This window comes from Clytia hemisphaerica, unplaced genomic scaffold (assembly GCF_902728285.1).
Source record: "Clytia hemisphaerica strain Z4C2 unplaced genomic scaffold, Clytia hemisphaerica genome assembly, whole genome shotgun sequence".
In the NCBI taxonomy this organism is placed as follows: Eukaryota; Metazoa; Cnidaria; class Hydrozoa; order Leptothecata; family Clytiidae; genus Clytia; species Clytia hemisphaerica.
In genome coordinates, this window is record NW_027104489.1 from 796,217 (window position 1) to 807,711 (window position 11,495).

Genomic DNA, 11,495 nt, shown 5'->3' on the forward strand with positions numbered 1-11,495 from the left:
TCTATACATTGCCATGAGGTTTATAATATATACTCTAAATAAATGAAAAATAAACTATTTATAGCTTTACAATAATAAAGGGAATCCAAATTCAAAACAAAAGTTCCTTAGTGTCCCATAAAAATCTTTTGACTTAAAAAAAGAAAATTGTTGTTTAATGAGAGATTTTTATGGTGAAAACAGGTGAAAAAGACACTCTAAAAAGTTAAAATCATTTGTGTCTGTTATTTGTGAGGAAGTCAGGATAAACAGTTTTAGTTTCAAGAAAATTAAAAAATAAACTGTGAAAATAATTATTGAAAACAAAAATGATGGAACTGCCTTGAAAGATAAATATAATATTAGGTGAACTGTAGGGCTAAAAGTCATTCTCGCATGTCAAAGCTAGCTTAGAAGTTCAAAGAAGAAGCGTTTGATTTTTCTTGTTTAAAAAGGCTACTTCATAGATAAAACGTACAGCATAAAGGCACTGTCAAAAAAGTTTCGGATTGATAAATGGTTTTTGACTGAGAATGTTACTTGCTTTTTTTAATTATGTACATAATAACAAAATAACAGATTTTAAAAAGCTGTAAAAAAGAAAACTTTAGTATTTATTTTGAATGGATTGATAACATTTGTCGTGCATATAAAAGACAATGTACGCACTTGAAGATCTCCTGTTCCAATCATACTCATCCATTTCTTTGACAGACGAATCATTGTAATTACGCCATTGTTTGGATTTGAAATCATAACAATCACAGGTGTAGTGACCACTAGCCGTGTTCATACCATGGTGATTGACAACACCCACTAAACGATAGGTTTGCTTCTCATCTGTTATAGCATCACTATCTGAGGATAAAACTTGGAAGAAAGGTTCAGTTTTAATTGATGAAGGAGTACTGGTTTGTTTGGACAGTGAAAAAGTACTCATATCAAGTCTCTGTTGTGATTTGTATTCCTGTATACTTAATTCCATTGCTTCTTTGATCTGCTGCTCTTCTGGCGATAGTTTTGGCTCAGTTTTGACCTCCATATTTGAATCAAACTCACTGTCTGAGGTAAAAGTCAAGGTTTTACGTGGTCCTTGAATCTTTGTGAAGCTGTGAGATGGATTGCTGTACGACGAATTACTTTCCTCTTTACGACTTTCTCTAGCACTGATAGCAAGTATTTCTGCAGCACTCATTTCATTGATGTAAGAATTTCTGTTGACTTTTGGTGTCTTATTTAGTGGTGCATTAGAAAGAAAACTCGAGTCTTCAGATTTACGTTTGACTCCACTTTTGAGGGTAGTAGAATCTTTCCACAAAGAGCAATCAAGATTGAAATCGGATGGAAAAGCAACTTCATCAGAGACAACTTTTGAGATGTCCATGATTTTAGGAATTTTGATGGAATCTGATTTCTTCATCTCATAACTGTCATACCTCTTTAAATGTAAGACAAGGATACGTGGAAGCTTTTTCATTTGGTGGGTTAACACTGAACTACTGTTTTGACATTTTTCACATGTGTACTCGATTTCTTCATCAGCAAAATAAAGATTCAGTAATTTTTCAATACTTAGTGTACCAGGGTTAAAATTCTCATCATATTCTGGAATAACAAGAGAAAAGTCGTGGTACTCTTCATCTTTAATAACTTTCTCTTTACAACCAAGACATCTAATAGAGTGTGTTACTGTGGTCTCCAAGTTCTCTTTAATCGGACAAACAAAAACTGATTTCAATTCTTCAATAGACAATTGCATTTCTTCTTTTTTCTTTGTCATTTGAGTTAACAAGTCTTCCTTCAATTGATCCATGCATTGACAAAGGAATTCATGAGCATCATGTTGCGAGTAACCAGAAAACCGATTGGCAGCAGAAGAGATTGATTCTTTCACTAGTTGTAAATGTTGTTTCTGTGTTTCTGATCCTTGAAGATTATGTTTAGCAAAACCAAGCTGACAAAGACGTTTATAAAGACTTTCTTTTGGTAAGACAGCAAGATTGTTTTGATTGTGTAGTTCTTGATAGAAATTTGGTATGTTTAATAGGCATTGGAGTATTGCATTCATGTAACACGTATTTCCCAAATTAGCAAATCCAATAAGTGAATTATCATCTTCAAAAAAGTCTTCAATACTTTCATTTGATTCCCTTGTAATTTTCTCTTTGTTCTTACGAAAAGGAATTGGAGAAGGTAGCCTGTTTTTAATAAATTTGGGAATCTTGTTGAATTTACTTTGTGAATAAACAGGAAAGTTTGATTTAACTTCCCTCTTCGGTGTATTGGTGTCTTTACTGTAGAACTGTTTGGTTTTCAAAGTATCCAGAGGTTTCCTGTTATCTTCTCCCCCTTTCATCTTCATTGCCATCCTCTTAGGTATTGATTTAGGTGTGTTCTCTTTTGAATTCATGTTGTCACTCTCGCGCTTAGGAGTTATCGCATTTTGCTCCGTCTTAAACGATCCTGTTTCAGTCTCAGTATTGGAACAGTATTCAAAACTTCTGTTCTTTTGGCTAAGGGATTGAATACTTGGTTTTGTTGCATTAATATTACTTCCTGAAGAAACAATTTCAATCGGTTTGAATCGTTTTGTTTCCATCTGTTTCATCAACGAATTAAATTCCTTGAACGATTTAAGATCCAAAATTTCACCACTTATGATTCCAGTCTTGATGTTTGTGGTTTTAATGGTATAGGTGAAACAAAGTTGGTTTTCTCTGAAACTGCATTTCACAGAATCCTTGGGATAATTGAATTTGAAAGAATCTTTTTTCGTACCAGTATCATTTTTTATGTTGAGGCTAAAACTATTTCCATTTTTGGATCGCATTAACACCAACTCTCCTTTTCCATCTATAATGTGACCAAGTCTACTGGAAGTAGAAATCTTTAATTTTTGACCAGTAGTTTTGATAACTTCAATATTTGGACCAGCTGAAAAAAGCGACATTTTTTATCTCTAAAGAATATGAAAATAAATTTAATGTCAAAATGATTTTCTAAGGATTCTTGTAGGCCGACCACCCTTAGGATCTGTGACATCTCAATTTCAAGGGAAATGTTGAAAGAGAATGAGATTTTCAACAAAAAATATAATAAAACAAGTCTAATATTAAAATATTTTCGATATCAGAAAGTGTCTGGATTGGTGAATAAAGCTGACAAAATATTCATGATTTTTTGTATTTTAAGTACTATTCTACCGGGTGACCCACGAAAAAGTATAAGAGTTTGGAGGGTAACTGTCCGAAAAAAATTGAATTTTAACTAAATTCTTTTTTCATGGTAAAGAGAGGAAAGGCAAACTTAAATTTTGATGTATCATTTTTTAATTTTGGAAAAGTAGTTATCGAGATATGGAGGTATAAAGTCAAAAGTCATTATAAAAAACAGTTAAAAAACGTCAAAAAAGACAGTATCAAATTTCGGACACAGTTACCCTCCAAACTCTTATACTTTTTTGTGGGTCACCCGGTATTCAAACAAAGTTATAAATCTTTTATAATGTTCTATTTTGTTGTAATTTCATAGTTTGCAGAGGGGTATGAACCCCCCTAGGTTTATTTCATCCCCCCCTATATACCCATCCCCCCCTTTTGTAATGAAATCTTATCCCCCCCTTTTTTTTTACAGAAAATCCGTTTCGAAGGAAACTTGCTTTCCCACCTACCAGCAAAATTATCAACAAGAAAGAGTATGAAGTATTATAGTCACGAGCCAACAATGACAGAATATAACTAGCGTTTTTCATTAATCTTGATCATTTTAAAATGTAATCTAAAATGTGTGTGTTCTGTTGAAAGTTCTTCAGGTCCCCCCCCCTTTTTTATTTGATCCCCCCCTACATTCCCATCCCCCCCTACATTCCCATCCCCCCTAGTTTTTTCGGCAGATCTCGGTACCCCCCCTACAAAGGCCCTCCAGAAAGTTGGCATCCCCCCCTATTAAAAAGGGGGGGGTGCAAACTATGAATTTTGTAGAATTGAACACTTTCCTAGTATTCCTTTTTATATAGAAACAATGGAATGGAATGTCAAATTTGATCGATGGTTAAGAAATTCGAAGTGGCAGTTTAAATTTATTTCAAAATTTCAGTTTTTAAAGTTATTAATAAGGTTGATAAGGGGGCCAGAGGAGGTGAGGGGAGGAGGTTTTGCGTAAGGGTATGTCTATTGTTTAAATGACGGCATTTTTATTGTTCTCTGCGTATAAATAAGGGTACTCTTAGCTTTCAAATAAAAAGGGGGTTTGAATAAAGAGGCGGTCGAAAAATACTTAAAATTCTAATAAATGGGGGGGACATAATTGTCAAGGGTTTCTTATTGTACTTCTGAAAACCTGAAGAGATGGTAAATATAGGCTGAAATTAGATAGGCTATTTAGAGCAAAATAAGGTACCTTTTCTTTGAAAGCTGAAGATATTCTTAAAAATGAATAAACGTAGGAGTGCTTATAAGCTCCGGGAGGGGGAGACGAAAGATTAACAAGCAGGGGGCCTGTTTATTTGGAACCTAAGAGTACATACTTTCTGGATGACCAAGTGAGAAGCTTTTGAAAGTTATAACTGTACAAATCAATACCTTTCAGACATCTTCAATATTTGAGGGTTTTTTCTACATGAAAGTCTTCAAAGTTTCTTCTGGGTTTCCTTAAGGATTTTCTTTCCTATTATCCCAATTTCCCTCAGGTGCTAACATTTCATACAGGTTATAAGAATATCTCAATTATGTGTTTAATTCTATTTGACATTAAGTAATTTATTGAAGATGAAGAAGGAGACAGATAAAAAATGTGCTAGTTAATTTCGATAAACAAGAATTTGTTCTATCATTTGGTTAGGAACATTTGGCGAGTTCCTGAACGCAGCCGCAATCGAAAAAAATGTAACAGGACTGTTTGTGTCTTTTTTTACCGTTTTGGCCTAGAATATATAGCAAACATAGTAAATAAGCTGACTGTGTCTTTTATTGGATGTAAAAAAAACTGCATTCGGTAAAACCTTCTCAAACTTTCAACAATGATAGAATAAACCAGTTTATCAAAATTAAACAGCACATTTTTCATCTTTCTCCTTCTTTATTTTCACTGAAGCACTCAAAGTCTACTGAAGCTAAGCCAATAAGATATTCTTATAATTATTGATATTCACCGAAACACTGTTCGTTGTGCACTGGGGTGAAGTGTGTGACGTAACTTGCACGGCAACTAACTTGCCTTCTGTTGGAAGATCATTTTGGGCGTTTTGGTGTTACCGCCTACCAGGGCCTTAAATAAGAATATTTTGATGGTCGGACACGATGTCCGAAGCAAATCAATTCGAGTTGGACATGTCCGAATGAATTTTTACTGTTAATTGGTCGGATTATCTGACGTGATCGTTATTGGTTGGACAAAAAATAAGACCAACTAGAAATTTATAGAAAGACATTAGTGGAGAGCATTTTTTACCCTTTTGGCTTGAAGCAAGCTTGAAAAAGGATGAATTGTTTGCTTTCACACACAAAGAATACAGGACATTTTAAATAAGGAATTTGCCAATTTCAAATTTACGTAATTATAATCTTTTTTGTTTGAACTTATTATGGGATTGTAAATATGGGTCGAACATTTCATTAATGGGTCTGACAATGTCCAATGTCTGACTGTTATTTAAGGCCCTGGTCTCCAGCTTTCAATGTTTCTTGTTGTTTTCGATGGAAAATGGTAAGAAACTTTAGTTTAAAGTGTTATTTAGTTTTTGCTGGCTAATAGAAGGGCAGAGGGTCCTGGATGGTAATTTTTTTATGAGTGCAGTTAAGAATTTTTTTTTTGTGGCCGTGAAAGAAACTATGGTTTACAAAAACTTGAAGGAAAATACAAGGAAAGATAAATCAAATAAACATAACATAAGATAAGGATTAACAGAAATCCTCCAAAACATTTCAAATAAGGATTGCACTTCATAATCAAATTAGAATTTTAGGAAATGAAAACACCTAGCTATTCAGGACATTTAGAGGACAAAAAAGTGTTTTCTTGCCTTAGGCGGCAATCACAAATATCTTCGTTTCGCGTCACCCGACCAACTCTTGAAAATTGAGTAGATTTGAGTTGGTGAGTCGGTAAATTTGTCGGACTTTTTCTGTCAATCAGTGTAGCTGGAACCTCAATATTCCAGGATTAGAAAAAGCTATACCTGTGATCTTTTTTCTTTAAAGAATCAACAAGCCATCAACATTGATAAATTACACACATTTCCTCAGAAATTTTTAAAATTATCTGCCATTATGACTTTCTTGAAAGCCGTTCCGAAATTAACCAATCAGGTTATGTATCAGAATTCCTATGGGAATTCTTTTCCGAGATTTGTAAAATAGCTAAGTCGGCAAAAAAACTTTTCCTGGGGGTTAGAGGAATAAACAGAACTGCTATCATTTGTTTTTTATTCAACCATATATTTAAATTTGCGCTCAAAAATACTTAAATAAATAAGTTAACAATATTCAATACACTATTTGTATCTCTCAGAAAATAAACACTTACAGAACGACATAGTTTATCATTTGGAATATATACCCCCGTATTTGGACCATTCTATCGTGGGTGCAAAATAGGGCGGAAACTAAGTAGCACCCTCAGTGCAAAATTACCGCCTCGTCTTTATACGCTCGCGCAAGTATACGAGCTGATCATTTTTTTATTGAGCGCTCAAGGGGGAAAAGGAAAGTGATCAATATTCTTTGAAGGGAAAACGTCAGAAACAAACCCAATGACCAAAAGATGTATTTTGTTGTTGACAATCGATCCTGTGAAGATGAAAAAAATTCTGCTAAGCGTTTTTTTCGGAACGTTAAAAAACTCTAATTTCGATCTTTTCTGAAGGTAAAGAGGTTGCGACATTTGGGTTAGCGAGGCAAAAATGGCTAAAAAGCTGGTAAAATTGAAATCCTCAAAAATCAAAGTTCCAGCCTCACTGTCAATGACCTTTCCTTCGTTCAAAAATTTTATTATTGCTGATTTTTTGCGAGCGATTTCTAGTGCATTCGCAGCATTTTGACTTTGTTTATCATTACATGCGCCATTTTGGGGTCAGAGGTCACAGTGTTCAAAGGTCATAATTTTAAATCACCCATTACACGCGATTGTTTTGGCTGCTGGCTGGCTGGCAGTTTCCTCCAAGAATACACTCTAAAAATAGATGGAAAAATGGAAACTTTTTGGATGGAATGGAAACGAAAATGTCCAATATTGGACTCACATTTTTTACAGTGGGAAATTCGAATTTAGCGCTGTCCTCACTTACTAAAATAAAAACAAATTTTGAAAGTTGCGCTTTCTCTATAAGAAAAAGTGTGACCAGTGGAAGAATAACCAGATAGCTAACAAAATTTGATTGGCTATGTTTTTAACCGTTATTAGGATCTGGGAAATTCAAACTCTCAGCCCGTGCCATGCTATACGTTTCGCCATCAGTTTATCAAAGAAGAAATCATTGCATGGATTCCCCAGGCTACTCAAAATCATATGTGCATTTTGAAGACCAGCCCAAAAGTAAACTTTTCACTCTAGGATTTTAATTTCCTACCTAGGGATTTTTCACAATCAGGCTATTTTATTCAAAATAGCAAGCTTTTACATAATTAAGCTTTAGCTTAGTTTTGGAGAAAATTGGTCTGCGTGTTCATGATTTCAAATTACACGTCAAATTACAAACTTCAACGGGGAGTGGTGTGCAGAATAGCAGCATACCCCTGTGGAAATGTTGTGTAAAACTACAATGTGGTGGAATATTGGAGCACTGCCGAACTATGCAACTTGCCAAAGCTGAATAGCTCTTGCTTTCATCGTTGAAACTCAATTTTTCAGTAGTAGTCGCGCGGCTGAGGTCGAAAAAAGTGGCTAGAAAATGATTTTCGTGATACACCTCTTAGATTCCACTTTTTTCGATGGAAACTCTCGAATTAGTATATGTAGATTCCAAAATCAAAAAGTTTCCACGATATTATCGTGCAAGTAACGAGTAAATGGCGATTTTTTGCGTTTCCAGGCAAAATTGCAAGGCCTGGAAATTTATGATTTTTGGGGGGTCTTCAAATTAAAAAAAGACCTATATCACATGATAGAGCTCTTCAAACTGAGCAAAAAAGTGTATTACACCAAAGTCCCAACTTCTCTAGATCAAAATTTATTGGCCTATTTGTGGTGAAAAACTGATGGAAAATAGGGAATTTCCCCACAATCTGCATAAATTTATGCAAAATTAAACACCTTTTTGACCACAAATAGGCCCATAACTTTTGATCTAGAGAAGTTGGGACTTTGGTGTAATACACTTTTTTGCTCAGTTTGAAGAGCTCTATTATGTGATATAGGTCTTTTTTTAATTTGAAGACCCCCCAAAAATCATGAATTTCCAGGCCTTGCAATTTTGCCTGGAAACGCAAAAAATCGCCAATACACCGTTTAGGAGTGTCGACTGCGCACGCGTCAATCCAATTTTCCATTGTTTTGATTTTAGCGATCACGGAAAATTCACTCTCCTCCGTAAAAAAACGGTAGGTAAACATCTGGTTCTCATAAGGAAACATAGCAGAAAAACGGTAGGTAAAGAACTCCTTTTAATCATAACTTACTTTCCTCTTGATGAATTTTTGTGAAATTTTCAGGAGAGACTTATAAAATTATCATTGATATCATGTTCAAATATCTAAATTAGCGACTCCAGAAGTCATGCAACTTTCGTTGACGTCAAACCAAATGTTTCATTTTTCCGTGAACTTTGAACCCTTGGAACTTTATTTATATGTATGCTAAAGCGTTCCGGTTTTTACTAAATGAAAGCCTGTGATCTTAGCTTTCCAGCGGTATATAACACTGTGGACACGGGCTAGACGGCAAATTGGTAAAATGCCGAACGTTTTGCAACATTTTGAAAATTGTTTGCCGACGGGAGAAAAAAAATTAGCAACTATCGAAGAACAAATGTGTCTGGAAACGGAGGAAAATGTATTTGGAGGCTGAAACTTTGTATGTTTATCAGAAAAAGGGTGAGGAATTCAAAAATCACAATCGATAATTCTAGTTCTTTCATTTTCATGTAGTTTTTTTAACTTTTTTGCTTCTTTAGCATGGGAATGTCCCAAAAAAAAGTTTTTATTTCTGCCGAAATGGATTTTCTTTTCATTTGGGGTTTCTCCTTTCAGAAAAACTTATTCTTTACTCATAAGTTTTTGTTCCTCCATTTCCAGAGACCCCTTGAAAATGGGTCCTACCACCTTTTTTGACTCATTTCAACCTTTTCCAAGCTATTTTCTTCAAAAACAAAAATAAAACAATGCAATGTCTTCTTTTTTCAAAAAAAGATATATCTTTCGTTATTTTGATAAATATACTAAACATTTTACAAATATTTTTATATAATAATATTTTAACACCATCAAAGAATTCTCCCTCCAAATTTGAGGTCTCTAGCTACACTAGAAAAAGAGATATGCAAAATTTAAGAAGCATGACTGGAAAATTTCTTTTTTTTCTTTTTCGACACATTTTTCGAATTTTTCCAAGCTATTTTCCTAACCTTTTTTTTGACATTTTTAGTCAAATTTTTGACACTAAAATTTGAATATCTTTACAACCACTAATCCTCTGGAGGCCTATGACCCCTCATTTTCTTTCTTTTTCAAAGCTCTACAAGATAGGATAGATTTTGAAAAAAAATTAAAACTTGAAAAATCTTCTGGAGTTGCTATCTAAATCATTCTCTTTAAAGGAGAGACAAAAATTCACAATGTTTACATTCCTCTAACCTTTCACAGTACTAAAGTGCGCATTTTTACCTACCATTTTTACCGGGCCTCTGAAATGGAGTACCGTGAAATGGCGAGACTCCTAAACGGTGTATTACTCGTTACTTGCACGATAATATCGTGGAAACTTTTTGATTTTGTAATCTACACATACTAATTCGCGAGTTTCCGTTGTTTTTTTTTGGAATCTAAAAGATGTATCACGAAATGAAACGTTTTTCGACCTCAGCCGCGCGACTATAGACCATCCATCAGTGAAGGAAAAGTGCTTGGAAAATTAAAAAAAAAATGGCTAAATCTTAAATCTAGATTACAAGGAAAGCGTTGGGTGTGATTCAGAATCTTATCCTAATGGGGAAATTCTTCCCAGGTTATTTACAATTTAAATCAATCAAAAATACAAACCCTGTCGAAAAAAACATGATGAAATGTCAGCCATTTTGTCTCGCGCCTTTTCCAGAATTTTTCGCGCTATTTTTTCTTTCTTGCTTCGACCGGAACTCCCGTATTTTTTCCGATCGGAAAAACTCGGCCGAGTTAGAAAATCGAGTTATCCTGAGTTATGATGTCAATAGGCCATTTCCACAAGTCCAAATGGATCATGGGTAATAAGAACTGATTGCGCCCCGATAACAACTTCCCGTTAGTTAGACACTGTGAAATGGCCTATTTTGGAATTTTGTGACGTCATTTTCACAACTCAGCTTATTTTACTTCCTTAAGCTTTGCGAGTTATTTTTCATTTCACTCGGGATTAAAGGGACATAACAGTACTTGTAAAATTTGTAGACAAACTGTATGCAGCGGATACAAAATCAAAACAAATGTCACATGTCAAAATAAAAAATTAAACCAAATATGGCTATAATTTTGATTGTTCAATTGTTTTACAAGTTTGTTTTGGACACGTGATTTTAATTGTTCTCTTTAACTTTAATGACACGTGGTTTGCACAATTTTTACATTTTACTACTTTAATGTCCCTTTAAATAGTAAAACAACGAACAAAGACATATAAAATATCCCCCAAAATGGGACTAAAAAGTCAAAGGTGCAAGTGACTGATTATAATGAAAAAAAGATTACGTTGTGAAAATTAGTATTGTTTTTAAATAAGTTTTGTACATTTAATGTAATGGTGTTTTTTTCTGCAATGAGAGAAATCCCTCAGTAATTTCTCTTCTGTCGTTTCTGTTAAAATCCTATTTTAGCAATTAACTAAAGAGCCCCCCCCCCCCAGCGGTTGGCGTTATGGTGTGATGGAGGGTTTTTCGTGGCGTGATGGCGTGAAATTTTGAAAAAAAACAGCGTGATGGCGTGAAAATGAAGTGCTGGCGTGATCGTGAAATCGAGTTTTTTTAGGCGTGATGGCGTGAAATTTGCAGTTCAGCGTGATCGTGAAAATTATATCTATTACTTGAATCGTAATTCTATCCAATTTAGAGGGTTTAAATCTCAAAATTTTCTTGGTCGGCCCAGCTATGGTGGGGCCTCCTCTAGATCTCCTTTTAAAACATAAAAGAAAAGGTGCAAACAGTTTTATTCATCTGCCATTTTATCCTTGTAACTTCCAATTGTCTTTAGCAATTGCTAGCTAGTCTTTCTTTCTTTCTCCTGTTGGCACAAACCATGATTGCGTTTCCTCCGTAACTAACATTTTCTTATCTTTCTTAGATGCATCAAAGACATCAGGTTTATTTCAGGAAAATATATATTTGTAGCAAAACCTTT

General features: G+C 34.4%; 1 protein-coding gene across 1 annotated transcript; it reads right to left on the minus strand.

The window, feature by feature from the left end:
• Positions 1-281: 281 nt before the first annotated feature.
• LOC136821519 (ubiquitin carboxyl-terminal hydrolase 37-like) lies at positions 282-2,963 on the minus strand. Its single transcript, XM_067077746.1, has one exon. It carries the CDS (start codon positions 2,927-2,929, stop codon positions 587-589), a length of 2,343 nt encoding a protein of 780 aa, XP_066933847.1. The 5' UTR covers positions 2,930-2,963; the 3' UTR covers positions 282-586.
• Between the last annotated feature and the right edge of the window lie 8,532 nt (positions 2,964-11,495).